Source organism: Corvus cornix, chromosome 2, assembly GCF_000738735.6.
Source record: "Corvus cornix cornix isolate S_Up_H32 chromosome 2, ASM73873v5, whole genome shotgun sequence".
NCBI classification, from domain to species: domain Eukaryota; kingdom Metazoa; phylum Chordata; class Aves; order Passeriformes; family Corvidae; genus Corvus; species Corvus cornix.
In genome coordinates, this window is record NC_046333.1 from 54245395 (window position 1) to 54262798 (window position 17404).

General features: G+C 38.6%; 1 protein-coding gene across 1 annotated transcript in view; it reads right to left on the minus strand.

Moving 5' to 3' along the window:
- The window catches only part of SDHAF3 (succinate dehydrogenase complex assembly factor 3), a 33362-nt gene extending 16343 nt beyond the window's left edge, over positions 1 to 17019 (minus strand). The window contains exon 1 of the mRNA XM_039549849.1: positions 16840 to 17019. Coding sequence (XP_039405783.1) covers positions 16840 to 17001 — 162 coding nt within the window. The 5' untranslated portion in view covers positions 17002 to 17019. The remainder of the gene's footprint in view (positions 1 to 16839) is intronic.
- Between the last annotated feature and the right edge of the window lie 385 nt (positions 17020 to 17404).

Consider the following 17404-nt stretch of genomic DNA (forward strand, 5'->3'; position numbering starts at 1 on the left):
GACTATATAATAAGTTTAGAAAAATCTCTGCCTGCCGTCCACTGATGATATGCAATAAATAAGATTTCTACCAGTCAGAGAATACTAAAGCTATTCAAGAGGTTTCACTTGTGTTTCAAGACTTGTCAACACTGAGGAATTATCTCATCTTATATTTGCATGGCTTTAAAATTACTCTGGACTTATTTCAAGCAATGCAATGCTATTTGAGCAATAAAAACTTGAATTATTTTTGCGTTGTTTATATGTCTTAATGGATTTTGCTTGCTAGCCAAATACAAATACGAAAAAGAAAATCTTGTGTACATCTGCCCACAAGCACAGCAGAACCTCATGGATCACACTGAATGGCAATTGTTGGGGTCTTTGTGAGCAGGGGTTTATTTCAGTCTTAAAGGGGGGGATATTAGCATGATTTGCTGTCCTGCAGAATGTTTCATGTACCTTTGAAAAAAAGTAACTTGTGAAGGCACCAGTTGAGAGGGGAGCCTAGACCAGTCCCACTACATCTGTTTAGTGATGTAGGGGAAAGCCCTCCCCCTCACCTGTATGAGATGCAGCAGGCAAGTACAGCACACATTTGCTGCAGGTCACAGCTCTGAGCACTGGCTATGCACAGGAAGGCATCAGACTGCAAGGGTTCCTCTGCCATCCCAGCACGTGCATCATTTCTATCATAGAAGACAAGGGTAGACCAGAATAAACACTTCTTCTAAAACCCACTTGGGGGCTGCTTGTGAAATGTGCTTGTGAAATGTCCCTACAGGCTAGACATTGAAAGCTGCCCATGGACCTCCAACCCACAGGCACATGCACTACAGTAAATCCAGCCTGAAGTCCACCTGCTGCTGTAGTGCAGGACTAGCCTTGACTATTGACTGCTGCCCTAGAAAACTGGAACAAAATGTAACTTCTCTGTGTCAACGCGTAACATTTTAACACAAATTTTTAATTTCTCAAAAGATGAAAACACTGAAAATAAGACCATACAGCATTGGGGAAAAGTGATTGGATCATTTGTATTCGTCTATATTTAGGAGAAAAATAAAGCAGATCTCCTCATCTTCACTGAACTCTTTGCTATATCCATTACAGCAGTGAATTTAAAAATAACAGCTTTGCAAAACATCTTCCTTTACAGAACTCAGCTTGGTAATGCTATATTTCATCAGGTAGGTAGAGAATTTACCTGGGAAAGTTCTGCTCCAACTGTTGTCAAAATTATTATTTGCAATGTTTTTTGGAATCTATCTTCCCTCAACAATGCTCCTACAAGCTATCTAATCACAAATGAAAACAAAGAAGTCCCATTACCCAGGAAAAAGGAAATCTTTGGCAAGTAACTTGGTAAGTACTCAGTGACAGATGCATCACTGTACCAAAAGCTTTAATCAACAAATGGGACATGCTAAATAGTACAAGGGATCATCAGAACCTCATCTCACACAACAGAATTGAACATCTGAAGGTGAAGAAAAAAGGACAAAGCCAAATAAAACAAATTCAAAGTGCTCATTCACACTGCAACTAAATCCACTGCACACTGCTGCATGCTTTCTGCTAGACTACTAAATAAATTCAAGTGAAACTGTTAGGTATCAATCTAATGCCATGAAAGACTGCAACTAAGTCTTTTGGATACCATGGCACTGATTTTCAAAAGAAGAACATGCACAAACTCATACACTTCATTTATTCTTATACTTGTTACTGTGCATTAAAAGTGTGTGTTTGTGCAAATAAGTGCACAAACAATCCATCAAAAACAATACAATAAAAATTAATAATGCAGACAGCATTCACATCAGTATAATACAGGTTTCCAAGCTCTGGCTAATTACCATGAAAGTTGCTCCATCACAGTTATATTCCACACTGTCTAGCACATTAATCCTCATTTCAACGACATACACACTTTATATGGCTGACTTTGTCTCGGCATAAACATACTGCTGAAACATAAACACACTGCCAACATCACACCTACACAGTTACATTTATATATAAACTTAACTCATTATTAGGCAAAACCCAACACAGTATACGACTTCCAGTTTTTGGGGACGTACGGCTCTTGGATTGAAACCAAGCGATTAAATGTGCCACAAAGGATACCAGTGTGTGTCAGTGATCATGTACTTTCAGAGTGCTGAGTCAGCACTCGTACTTCAGTACCATTCAGTTGTGAATCCGACTTAGGTTACAACTTTTAGAACTGTAGTTAGTTTTGCTTGAACATAAGAAACTTTGGGAACCTTCTCACCTCACATTTGAAAATTATACTTTAAGTCAAATCTTTTCTCCTCATCCTCTACACAACCTCTACCAGCAAAACCCAAAAGGGTTTGTGTGAAGGACTGGGTGAGGCTACAACCAACCTGATCTAAAATGGCCCTTCCAGTCAAGGTCTTCCAGGCTACCTCAGCTTTATTACTCTATTCATTAAAACCCCAAGATTAGTCCAAGTGATATTTTAATGACTAGCCTCAAGTTAAAAATATTTAAAATACAAATCTCAGGTTATTGGTAAGATCTGACATTATGTTTATTGGTAAAGAAACATTGGTAAGATCTGACATGTTTTGAGGACTACCAGATTTTAGATTTTTTTCAAATGTTTCAGTACTGAAGATACCATACTATATCAAACAGTTCTCTTCCTCCCCCAAGGCAATTGTTTCAAATAACTACATCAACTACAAAGTTCGCGAAGACAGACAAGTTCACATACTTAAGAGATCGGTAATAGAACAGTGGCATTATTCAATAATCAGCTGATTTATTCAAACTTTAAGTATACAAGCTTTTACTAACACACGCAGAAGCTAGATTCCATCCTATTCTTTCATAACCAACACAAAACTTCATTAGCAGCTATTTTTCAGAAAAGAAACACTGTGTTTATAATTTTCCTCACTAAACCAAAGTCACTGAAGCTTTACTTGTACAACATACAAGTGAAAAGAACAACAAAACCTCCTTTCCACTTGAAACACAATACACACTATGCAACAGCACTCAAAAAAAATCTGATCAAAATTTACAAGCAGTGCATCTTAGCAGTTCACCAAATTAGGTTCAACGACAGCAAAGGATAATTAGAAATACTCTAATACCCTGCATTACCCAAAGGTTTATTTTCTGCCTGCTTGCCCTTGAGGTATTGTGCAAGATGATAGCTCTAGTTTTTCCAGGGAACTTGGGAGTTCCTCTGTAGCCACTGTCACTCAAACAAGTTAACAGGGCTTCTTCATGCAGCTCTTCCTTCACCCACACAACACCCTCCAAAAGGCACCATACAAAACAAACTTCCCAAACTCAGTCTCATCTCTGTAGCCCAAGAGAGTGTAAACTTGGCCCACGACATTTCAGAAGCAGATCAGTAAAATGGAATGATGAAAGTGTGTGCTTACTTGTCTTATCAACACAAAGCACAACTATGAACAGCAGCTGGCCTATGCTCTCCAGAGGCCTCTGAAATAGCAGTGAATGTTATTTGATTCAGAATTGATTCAGAATTGAAATTTTAAATAAATGTTAGTACTCAAATAATATTTTACAGATCTAGGATGCAGAATAACAAGACACGTCTGACAATCCCTCCTGGTTAGAAAGACAGCAAGGGTGGGTTTTTTCACTTTCTTTTCCTTCCAGGAATGTATTTTCCACCTGCCTACAGCTGAACATTCACAAATGCTACTGTGCAGACACACCACCCAGTTTTGACGTGCAATTTCATTATGGCCTAGAATCTACTCTTATTTCACCAGACCAGCAGCAGAACAGCTCTGGAGAGTTCAGAGCTTGTTTCTTAGACAGTTCAATCTCCACACAGATTTCAGATATGACAACTCCTGATTTGGAGAAAGGTAGATAAATCTAACAGTTGTTGATAATCTGCTAATGGGTGACAGAAAGAATTCAGAACAAAAGCAGCACTTGCACTTGACAGCAAAGGAGTCAGACTTCTGTCTGCAGTAAAAACTTATAGCACTGCCAGGGAATGCTTTGAGAAGGTACTGGAACCTGGGAGCTTGGTGCCACAGTCCCTGGCACAGGTATTGATCAAGGATAAGCATCTTTCTGCAAAACAACTCCCAAGTTCTGCCAGTGAGCTGGCACAGATCAGGGACTGCTCCCAGCAGGCAGTTTGGATGTGGCCACCCTGCTTTGGAGCACAAGAGCTTAACAGCATGGAAATGGGCTGTTCCACTGCCAGCTGCAAAGCAGCCCAGGTGCATCGATTCAGCAGTACACACCCACCTTTAGCTCAACACTGCTGTGGCTGAACAGTCCCCAGCCCGCCCTGCAAGAGGTGTATTCCCAAGCCAAGAGCCTATTTCATACACTGCTTGCTTTTGTTTTAGTATCTCCTCTGTAGTGCGTAGTTTTTGTATTGGGATAATTTTTTCCAAAACCCCATCACTGTGAAGTCTCTGAAGACTCTGCATAGCAGAGTACAACATCTGGAATGTTGTTAAGCAGAATTAATAAAAAGGTTTTCTTGCATGCAAACAGGAAATGTTTTAAGCTCCCCAACTGCAAAATTCCAACTTCTTTCTCTTAACCAAATACTCTGATACATGAATGGCTTTACCTTCATACTTCAGTAAAAGATCTGAAAGCAACTTCACCCACAGCTGCTGTCCACTGAGGACACTGTGCAGCCCACTTGCAATTTCAGAAGAACCCACTGAAATCACCCTATGATTTCAATATGCTTTGCTTCAAGTCAAAGCCATTAAACACTCAATGAAGCAGATGGTGGCAAACCCCTGAAATACACCATGCATGTATACTGCACAGCTATAGATACATGAATACAGAAAAAAAACCCAATTCCAATAGGTTGGAAATAGTTAACATCTAGAAAATTAAGTTTGTGAAACACTTAAGGTTCTTAACACTGGATAACTGATAACTGATCAATGCTACAAAAAACATCCTTAGGAGAGGCAAGTTTGCTGTAATGTCAAACGAAGTCAGAAACACTTTTTCCTGAAAGAGATAGGAATAAAACAAAATGCAGCTATACTATTTCCAAGGAAGAGCTGATGAAACCCAAGCTATATAATACAAACTAGAAGTTAAAGGAGAACTTTCCCAGGAAACATGTGGGAATGCAATAAAATTGGCACTGATGGCTTTTTTCACAGTTAATTCTCCAGGGCTCAAATGGCATCCCCAGATCTTCACACGTTTCCCACCAGCCACAAGAAAGTAGTCTGCATTATTTTTGAAGTTGAGGAGGCATAATAAGTGTAATTATATTTTTTTATATATCTACATATACACACACACACACATATATATATAAAACAGATCTTCTCTCACCAGGAATATAAAACTAAACCCTTTAGAACAAAACAACAACACACACAGGTGGCTCTGTGTGAAAAATCAAAACCTTGTTAGCTATATCAGGAGTATTTCCATTACTGGCAGACAGATGGAAGGGGTCAAGGCTGGAAAGGTGACATCCATCATCTCAGTCCAAGGTCTGGTGGTCTAACCATATTTACCAATTATCAAAATAGTCTTCTACTGAAGATGTCTACAGAGGCCAAGACAGGCCTTGCCCATATCCAACACACCAGCTGTTAAAAAGATGGCTGTTAAAGTTTAGAGATAGCAGTATATCATTATTCATGTCCCAGGACACATAATCATAGGACAATGTCTTTTCAAAATTTACAAATGACCAACAGAGTATTCTTACCAGGATTTCCTTGCCTATTTTCACTGCACAGCTTCTTAGTTCCTTCTTACACTTAAAACTGGGCCATCTGTTTTTCCATATGTGTAAAGGTTTTGCAAGGACTTGGCCTCCTGCAAGCCATTGAGACTTCAGCTTCTAAGTCTTTCTCATTACATCTTTTCAGCAATTCCATCCAACACAGACACCTTTCCACCTTCCGTAATGAAGCTCCCTGAGTCCTAAATGATTTCTGGGTCATCCTCTATTCAACTAAAATACTGCTCTACACGAAACTTTGAAGAACAAAGGCATCTTAGCCCACATAATACCATTTTTGCAGCCCTGGGGTTTAATGCATCAACAGAAAATAAACCTTCAAACAGTTCCATTGTAAAATATAAATATTTAATTGTTTATACCATAGGTTGTTATTATTGAGGAAAACAAAGACAATCCTAGGCAAACTGTCATCAATGTTTCTAAAAGCAAGGGTCTACCACAACTATTTTCCTCTATCCGGTTAAGCCTGGGAAACTAGTCTGCTGCTGAGGAGTGGCACCTGCTGGCAGACAAGCACTCCACAAAAATCAGATTCACCAGTAAAACAAATAATAAAAAATTTTTAAAAGACAAATCAGAGTTCACATTATTCACAAAGCAACTCTCACTTCCTTCTTGATTGATAGGATGATGATGTTTTTCTCAACAGTGTAACTCCTTTGAGTTATGCTGGCGGTACTGAATTGCCCATGAACCAGAACAACATTGCTAGCACTACCAATGAGATTTCTTCTCACTTCTCAATCAGCAGCTGAACTGAAGAACAAAAGACATGTTTGCCATTTAATTAAAACCCTTCACATCATGGATCTCTTAAATAAATTCTTACAATGACTCACTGTAATGGATGTTAAATAGCTCACCAGGGTACTTCACTGTGAACAATAAACTGGATTTAAAAGGCCCAGAAAACAACTGAATGTCATGATTTGCTGAACACCTTAAAATTAATTCTAAGCATAAAATCAAGTTTAAACCACTGCAAATAAAGTACATACACAGAACAAATAATTGAACATGAACCAAAATATCCTTAATTTTAGAGAAGCCTGCTTGTACCAGAGCCAAAAGCTGACCTACACCTTCCACAAGGTTTTATTCCTGGAACTGTGGCAAACTGTAATTTGTTGGCTTAAAGTATCATGGTGAATCACTGAAACATGCCATATTCATTTTGAAAGGGACAGGAAAAAAGAGAAAGATCCAGTTTAAATGTTTTACTGGTGTCCAGGAATAAAAGCAGGAATAAATAATATTTTATACTATATTTTCATTTTTGAAGAAAACTTTCTTTTTAAAGAAAACAGTACTATGCAATACCAACATATTTTGTAACAGCATCTTACTAACAATAAAACTTTTCATTTGGTGAAAAAAAATTTCCATTTGGAGTATTACTATACACTTCCAAAAATACAATTGCTTTAAAACTCAATAGATCCATTATGAAAAAACTAAAATAAATAAAATTTTTTAAAAGAGTTTTGTATCTACATACTGAGGCTCCGTCTGCTCTGGGCATACTCTCCTGGGGACTACCACGGCTGACCTGAATTTTATAATCACGGAATGTGCCAAGTTGGAAGGGACCGACAAGGATCAGTCCAACTCCTGGCCCTGCACAGGACCATCCACAAGAGTCACACCCTGTACCAAAGAGCATTGTCCAAACACTTTACCAATGCAAATCCAAACCAGAAAGCACATTACGACAACATTATGACTAAACCAAGTGGAAACCACAATAAAGTTTTCTAGTTGAAAAGCCTTCTCAAAATCTGCAGCATTAAGTTAACAATTCTCAACATATATTTCAATAAATAATTTAACAATAATTGAATCTGTAGGAACTCTAGCTTATATTACTAAATTCAGCATCCTACTTTTTTCTAGCATAGGAACAAGGCTTCTCTAGCTAAGTATTTGCTGCCATCATGTGTACACTTTAAAAATTGCAAACTTATGAACAATACTTTTCCTTCATCAGGTCAAGAATCAGCCATGAGAGTACACAAAAGGGCGTTACAGATGTCAGCCAGAAGGTGACGACGTTTCAAGGATTGCTAATGTGAGTTCTTACCTCAATACAGACTGCCTATTATAATCCAAATTCTATTAGAAACACCACATGCTTTCACTATGCAATCATAAGAAGCAAGAAACTGATATGAGTAAATGGTATTTGATGGCCCACAAAAAAATAAACCAGTTGCTCTGACTTATTCCATGCAAATATCAATACTTCCAACACCACCCAATACCTTCAGCCATGACATCTCCAAAGAAGCAATGGTGATGGGGACTTAAAACTCAAATCCTTTCACACATTTCTTCTGGTTCAGGAAGAAAAAAAAAAAAAAAAGAATAAAAAAAGAATGTTGCAGTGACCTAATGTTCATTTCCTCTAAATTATGGAATAGTTCAGCAAGAAGAAAAAAATACTATAAAGTTGCATAAAACTAGTTTATCAAGTTTACGCCATTCAGTGATTCCCACAACGAAAAGGAAGGTGCATCTACAGTGTGTCTGTTGTTAGCCAGTCTTGAAATATGGGTGCAAGGTCCATTTAGAAGGTATTTTACAGATTTACCTAGTTACTGCAGCGAGAAAAAAGTGCATCATGCTCTCTTTCATCTTAGACTGTTCTGCCTCTCACTAATGTCCCTGAAACAATAAAAACCAGCATATTAACAGGACTCAACCCCCTCACACATCAATAAGCCTGAAATCCAACACTCAGTAACTCTGCTTCTAGTATGAATTCTAACTTGTTCACTAGAAATGCCTCATTACTATACATTACTTCTGGAAATTACCTTTAAAAGCTGTAAGTTCAAACATTTTATCAGATACTATGATTAAATATATTTTCCAAATTATATCCTTCAAAAATACAGTTTGAAATCAGCAGATTTGAGTCAGAAACAAAAAATATTTGAGCAGAAATTTTCTGCTTGATGGATTCCCAGGAGTGAGCTGCACAAAAAGCAGGATATCACTAAGACTACGTACGGTTGTAAGTACAGTCAGCTTCAGCCTCAAAAGAGCCAAAGCTCTCAGCATTACAAAAGACAGCTAAAGCAACATGAATGGTGATAAAGACACGACTAAATACAAGATTATGAGATCAAAATCTCAGGTTCAGTTTCTTGCAAAAAACAATACGCAATTAAATTACTTTAATATCAGTGAACTGTATAAAAAATCTTCATTCTTCAATGGGTATACATCCTTATGTCCTAAGTATAGCTCTATATATAAAAATCTGGGGCTTTAAAACCCTTCAAGATGCATAACTCTATTTGTACAACCTCACATTATGCTGAAAGAAGAAGAAAAAAAACCAAAACAGTTTCCAAACAATTATTCTGATGTGCTCCAGATGCCATTTAAACTTGCAGAAAATATCAATTTTGTGTCTACACAGGACAGAAAGGCACATCTATACAGTACATGCAATTACAGCACTCATAATATTATTGCAGTAATTACAAAATATGGTACTTGACAGCACTTGTAGAAAGTTGGCAGTGTTTATAGTGTTGATAGTAGAAATGCACTGACAACGCAGTAAAACCTACCATGCTTACAAAACACCATGCTGACAATATTCACACAAGTACCAAACAAATGCTAGAAGGAAGGCATCAATAAAACACAAACAAACAGAAATCCTTGTAGCTTTGCAACTGCAATTCATACTCTGTTTGTTTGTTTGACCCACTACATTGTCTTAAAATGCAACAGAGTTCAGACCTCAATACCTTCATCTGAAAACCTAACCCGGTAAGGTTTTCTAAATTCTACTGCAAAATACTTTAAATACTAAAAATAGGGCTGTAACTCTGGAGGCAAAACAATCAGAATACCCATCTGCTCCCCTTTCTTCTTTTTTTTTTTTTTTTTTTTTTTTTTTTTTTTTTTTTTGTTTAAATGTAAGAGAAAGCAAGAAATCTAACAACACTCATACTTTCATACATACAACTTGAAGAAAAGCTTTTTCGGACACCCATGTGCTTTCAGTAACCTGAGTCATGTTAAACTTTTTGAAATGGCTGTCAAGGAATACTGAAAAAGAGGAATCAGCCTAATTCACAGCAAGTAAGATAAACTTACGTTCAAAGAGTATTTGGATATCTGAATGCACAAAGTAACAAATTGCTGATCATTGCAGCTCTAATTTAAAAAAATCTGGAGGTCCTGAGAATTATGTGTTATTACATTTATAATTTATATATAATAAAGGCTTTTGATTCCCTAAGTTTCACACACATACACAAGTACAACGGTATGTTAGCTAGCATGGTTATGCACATGCTGTCTCAAATGGCTTGGACAGAATTTTATAACACCACTAGATGGAAACCTGAATTACCTTTTACACTGACAATTCTGTAAATGCTCCACTACTGGTTCTGCTTCTACTGTGTCTGGCTGTTTTTTATTTAGCAATCTATTCTCACACTGGCTGTCACCAGCCTGTACTCATTAGGAAGGTGTCCGTGGGGCAGACATTCACAAAACTTCTACAGTATCTTCAGCCCTGAGAGCATTAACAGAAATATGCCCTGCCAGTGCTACCCAATGCAAGGAGTAAACTGTTACACTCAGTAGACATGCACCCCACTTCTACAGCAATTTAAACTTCTCAATCTAAGTTACAACTAATAAAATTGCTACACTCTGCCACAGAATTTCAGTTCAGGGATTCAATTCATGTCACATTTTAAATATCAAAGGCATGCTACAAAACCATCTGAAATTTATAAACCTATTTGCACATCATGTATTTACACTTGCAATGTTCCTTGTTGTGAGGTGACTGGCACACACAAGTGACTGACATTACTGCTGGATGTGACCCCTATGGCTTGGATATTATTTCCTGCTGTGTCAAAACACTTGTAAATAAAAACTTCAACTAGCAGATAATCAATTATCAAAACAGCCATCTGACTAGCTACATGCAATCACAGATATGACAGCATATAGATAATTGGTATGGTAACATGACAGAAGCACTGAGAATACTGATGCCACAATTTATAAAATTTTAGATTTGGAAAATACAGCAAAGGTCTAAAACCAGTATGTACACAGGGGAAAAAAAAACAAAACAGCCCAGCTAGAAGTCACTGGCCTCAGCAGTGGGCAGATGAACCTGAAAGAGAATGATGCTGCTTTCCAGGTGAGAAGTAACAGATATCCCTTCCCACAACAGATGTGCATCATGCACAAGCAAGTGGGTATCCACCAGGCTAGCCCAAGTCTCACCACTTCAGAAAGCTCCCAGACTGCCTGGATTCTCCGTGGAAGAGAAGCAGACTCCTGCTTCTAAACCCGAATCTGAAAGAGCACTGAAAGGATGGAAGAGATGGCATAATTTGAAAAAGATGTTATTTGCATGATACTTCACAACAGAGATCCACATGGTCAACCTTTGCAATTGCATATAAAAACTAATTCAGGACACCCACCAAATCCTGGGTGCACCCAGGCAAAATTTCATCAGAGATAGACTTCAAATCTTGCAACCAAGCAGGCCACCAGGAATGCTAGGTCACAGCAGCAGCCTGATTTCCTGCGGCCATTCATATCCAAATCCCACACACTCTTCAGTTTATCAGCCACAACTCCCTGCCTCTCAGAAAAGTGCAAAATTCCTTCCTGCCTTTTGAGAAATATTAAAGAAAATAGAGGAAATTGACTCCAATTTAGTTCTTACAAACTAATAACTAGTGAACACCCTAAGTGGGGGATAAAAACATAGGACTCAGTAGGAATTTACTCTTAATAAGAAGGTTTTTATCCAGATAGCCATTAAAATCACTAAAAGCAAATTCCAATGTATCCGGTAATGTTAAAATGAAATACTACTCTAAAATCCTATTTCACAACTTTAATAAAAGTAATAAAATGGCAAAAAACCTAAAGACATATTTTCCTTCCAAAAAAAAGTATTTCTTTGTCAGGAAAAGAAAACATCTCTTATGTAATGTACTTCACTGAAACTGAGAGCAGAATTCAGAATGCCAGCAGCAGTTTTATACTTATACAACCTACATTATTTGCTGAAAGACAGCACAAAGAGCAACCCACACATCCCATTCCCATTTCAGTCTGACTCCACTACTGGCCACAATTTCCTCTTCCACCCTCTTTGACTATTTGCTCTTCAAATTCTCCATTCAACATTTCAACATATTTTTGAGTGCCAGCAGCTTAAAAATAAATCAAGAGGGAAGATCATACTCACCCAGAAAATTAATAATGAAAAAGTTCTGTAAGTGTATCCACTGATGAGTAGAAAGACGTATCAGAACAACTATATTCTCTGAAATATGACAGCATCCCACAATCATCCCAGCAAAGTAAATACTGCAAGTGACACAGACAACTGAAAATAAATTTGATGAATGACAATTATTTGTATTGCACCAAATATACTGATTAAAAAAATTTAGTCATTCTTGAGAGGCTACATGACCAGGTTCCCCAGACAGTTCATTTGAAAGCTTGTAAAAAGGCTTCCAGGGTCAAGAGTGGCCAAAGAATTTCCAAGGCAATTTATTCGATCTATTAGATTGAGAAAACATAGTGTAATTCTGCAGAATGATTCTGCTCATCTTAGAGACAGTCCAGGCCTTCTCATCTACAGAGTCAGGCTTTTTAAAAAAGCCAAGTACAAAACAGTAATTTTCAAAATTAATGCTTAAATGTGAAACAAATTCTTACTGAAATTATTCCGCTGAATATTGTACCTATTGCAACCTGAAATAAAATAATCAATACTATCTTAATATTACCTATCTTATGTAAGCATTCTCATCAACTACCATATGATTTAGAAGACTGTTGAACTAATTGACTTATCATACCTGTCAACATTAATTCAATAGCATTCCAAGGTAATAATCAGTATCAATCTAATTATATCAGCAGTCTCCTGTAAATGAGTACCAATTATTTTAATTAAAATATTAAATATTTAGAAAATAGATAGGAACATATATTAATAATTTATACACTTAATTTGAATCTACCTGAACAAGCATAATTCCTGAACAACAAAGCTTTGTATCCCCCTTTAATATTTTCCAGCAGTTTCCAGACACAAACTAGCAATCCAATACCAACGATAGGAAAACCACAATATTTACATTCTTCTACTTTTATATAAATACATATGGATTCGGTCGTACCCACTTAAGAACTCTTCCAAGAATATTCAGTGGATAGTTTCCCTATTTTATAAATGCAAATAGGTCAGCTTAGGTTTCCTACAAAACTACATTAGCCATCTACATGGTTGGCTCTAACACTAAATCCCTCAATTTCTGTGCATTCTAAACAAGCAGATCCCTTCTCATCTCCTTTACAGGAAAACAACATGAACCATTCACATACTACAGCAAATATAATTTCAGAGCTTTTTACCTCTTTTTTGCCCCCTTTATTTTTAAAGCTGATCTTAGAAACCTCCCTACAGGTTTTCCATTATGTTTCACAAGAAATAAAGGAAATTTGTTCAGTTTGTGAGACACAATCACAGAATCATGCAGACTGGAAAAGACTTCTAAGGTCATCGAGTCCAACCTTCGATCGAACACAACTTGTCAACTAAAACATGGCACTAAGTGCCACATGCAGTCATTTCCTGAACACTTCCAGGGATAGTGATTCTACCACGTCCCCGGGCACTCTGCTCTTAACGACCATTTTTGTGAAGAAATTCCTTCTGATGTCCACCCTGAACCTCCACGTGGCACAACCTGAGGCTTTATTCTCTCACCCTGTCACCAGCTGCCTAGGACAAGAGGCTGACTTCCACCTGACTACTGCCTCAAATTAATATGCCCAGTTCCCTTGAAACAGCATAACTTAAATAGTAAGGGAGGCAGGGGGATCAATTGAGGCAAACATAATGTGATTGAAATGCCAAGCCTGTTTCCTAACCATTTAGCTAATATGAATCAAACTGGAGGACAAGAAAGCACACCACAGACTATGAACTAGTATATTCAAGCACACCCAGAAGGTCTGACTACCCAAAAAGAACCTGAAGAGTTTTAGCAATAGTCAAGTAGTTTCATGTTAAAATAAGACATCCTTGGAAATTTTCATTCTAAAAGCATTTGGGATGACTTATTAAGATTACACTGCATATTGAAATCCTCATTCACAGTCAAGAAACATCACTGCAATCATCATATCCATAATCTTTACCCTCTGATGAATATACATCAAGACATATTATTTTAACATAAAATTAAGAATACTAATTTTCTACAACATGAGACATCATGCCACTCTGTACCAGATGCTCTGCCCTGCATGCAACAGAAGGCATGAGGAAAGAACATTTCCAGATGGAAGCTGAATATTGACAACACTAAAGTGCATACAGCAAGGTATATACTTAGCCTAATGAACAAGCAAATTCCAAAGAAAAATGTTGGAAATGCAACACACCAAAACACTGTTATCAGAGCTGTAACTATGCATTTTTCCAAAAAAAAAGGAAACTTAAACTTAACAGGAAATTTAAACAAGCAGTTTGTATTAATGTTGTCGTGATTTGTTTGGGTGGATTTTTTTGTTTGGTTTGGTTGGTTTTTGTTTTGTTTAATAAAATTAGCATTATCACAGCTTCACTCAGGGCTACCTGTGCGACTCTTAGGCAAGAACCAGGCCCTTCACAGCTATGCTGGTGTGTCCTGCAGAAACTGCCCTGGAGCTTCCAGCCTGTTTCTGGTCAAAAGAGTGTCCTGCTGCCCAGGAAGGGTGCAAAGAATAAAGCACAAGAGAAAAAAGTGGTGCACAATACAGCTGCTCACCACCTGCTGACCGATGCCCTGCCCATGCCTGAGCAGCGATCAACCCCTCATGGCCAACTTCCCCCAGTATATATACTGAACATACTATAGGTTGTATGGTATGGAATATCCATTTGGCCACTTTGGATCAGCTGTCCTAGCTATTTTCCCTCCCAGCTTCCTGTGCATCTCCTCACTGGCAGAGCATGGGCATCTGAAAAATACTTGATTTAGAGCAAGCACACTTAGGAACAGCTAAAACAGTGCATTACCAACATTATTCTCATACTAAATCCAAAACACAGCACTGAACAAGCTGCTATGAAGAAAATTACCTCTATCTTAGCCAAAACCAGGTCAGACGACTGACACCAACATGAATTAGCATGTAATTAGAGCCCAGAGTTACCTAACCCATGTTTGTCCACAGTCCACTTTCCTCAATTACCTAGTTCAAATCTTCATGGGGCTGAGAACCACAGCATAACACAAGATGCAAAGCTAGTCTCACAGGCCAAAAAACTGAAAGTCTGATTTAAATTCCACACTTGAAATAGATTATTATTTGGGTGAGAAAAAGATCCCAGAACAAAACAAAAATTAAAGATGAGAAGAGACATGTTAACTATCTGATAATATCTCCCAGCACCTTGTTAGAAGACAGACATATTTGCAAAGTTCTTTATACTCAAACACTCAAAACAGTTATTAAATTAGTTTCCTTTCCTTGAACATATCATAGCTAATAGCACTAAATGTCAGGTTTCAAAATCCAACTTCAGTTACTTATAGTCCAATTTTTGTCACAATTTTCCCTATAATCTACTTTTAAAACATTTCAAAACTGAGAAATATTTTCACTATTTGTTTACTTCACTTTACAGATGGCTAAAGATATTTCAATGTAAACATTTCAATGTAAACATTTACTTCCTTTTCTAAAACTATTTTAAGGAAGATTTTAGCACTGAAAATAGTAACCTGTAACTTGTCTTTTTAGCACATGTTAAAATTGAAAGCAGTGATGCAGAAACATTTCAGCAATATCAGGTAAATGGCAACTGAGAATTACAATAGCATCAGGCATCTGAGAGGTAGATAAAAATTTCTCTGATCTGAGGATCTATCAGTTGGCAAGAGGCAATTAAAATATACTTAATCCTTTCCTCTGTAGAGAATACCAGGCAGTCTTCTCCCTGCTTATTCCTGATGCCCCAGCCCAAGTTATTTTAACCCACAAGATTTCATCTACTGCAGGTAGAAGAGATGAGTCAGTTCTCCCCTATTACCCTTCTACTGGTAAACCGGGAGGCAATGGATGCTACCTATGCTAACCACCTTCCACTGCAAAGCAGAACAGAATTTCCTTCCACAGAAAGGAAAATAGTTTTGAGATTCAAAAATACTACCACACCAGTAGTTCAAGGAGCATGAAAATTAATGGGAAGCTTGTCTATACTCTTCTCTCTTGCAGCTGTGTTCATACTTTAACTGCAGCCTGTCTGTGAAGTGTCTACACATTTGCCTGCCACGTGGACTTTTTGGGGGACCTATTAATATGCTAATATCTGCTGGGGTCCAGGCATGTGGGGAAGGCACCTTATGGGTCTCCGTCCTCTGCTGCTTGAGAAACTTGTTACAACCACATCACTCGGGAGTGATCTGCTTTTCTCTCCTTGGTAAAACCATGCACTAAGTTCAGGGGAAGGGGTGTTAGGCAGAGAAGCAATGTTCACATAAGACTTGTTTCCTTAGGAAACACTGAAAAAATGTCACTCAAAACTGAAATGCAAGTTCATAGGGAAGCTATGTACCTAGCTAATTATAATTATACAATTAGTTATGTATGTAGCTATAAATATGTATATAGACTTATATAATAAATTGTAACAGATCATACGGATAATTGTGCATTTATATATACCTAATTATCTAACTGTTATCACTCTGTTACATATACCTGTGTGTCCATAACTATGATCACAAATATTTGAGGCAAGGCAATGAGAACCATAAAAGACAACGTGCCCAGAGACATGAAGCTACAAGGCATTCTGCACCTCTGTAAGGAGCTCGCCTTTCAGTGGAGCATGCCCGAGGAGACAGAATCGACTGGGCTGGAAAAGACCTCTGAGATCACCGAGTCCAACCTCTGAACAGCTGCGACCGCCCGGCGCCCCTGACCTTGCCGGGGCCTGCCCTGCGCCCCGCCGGGCCCCGCCGCTCCCGGCCCCGTCCTCGCCCCGCAGGGCGGCGGGCACTTGCCTCCCACTCCCGCAGGAAGCGCTGGGCCTCGGCAGGCCCGGCCGCCTTGTGCCTCCGGAACTCCTCCTTGACGTAGCGGTCGCCCAGGTGGCGCAGGGCGGGCGGCAGCGCCCGGTGCAGCTGCAGGATGCGGCGGTACAGGCGGCGCGCTCCGCCCGCCATGGCGGCGGCCGTGCGGGGCGGGCCGAGGGCCGGGCCGCGCCTCCTCCGCGGCCGCCGCGCCAAACCAGCGCTCCGCGGGCCCTGTGGGGCGGTACCGCTCGGAAACTGGGAGGCTGCGTCTTGGCTGTGGTGTTTAAAGCGGTACCAAGAAATGCAGTTGGAAATAGCAGATGTAAAAATGCGTAGAGGATGTTGTTTTAAAAAGACGGATGTGGGTGGTAGGGATCACGATATATAGATATAGATATAAAGGAAACAGTTCATTTTTGGCTCCAGGTTCACCACCAGAAGAAGAGACTGTGCACTTAACACCAGGGTGGCACAAATTAATTACGCCACGAAGCGCAAGCTTCATATGCTTAAATTTTATTTACTGACATTTTCACTGTGAGACGAGAGGAGC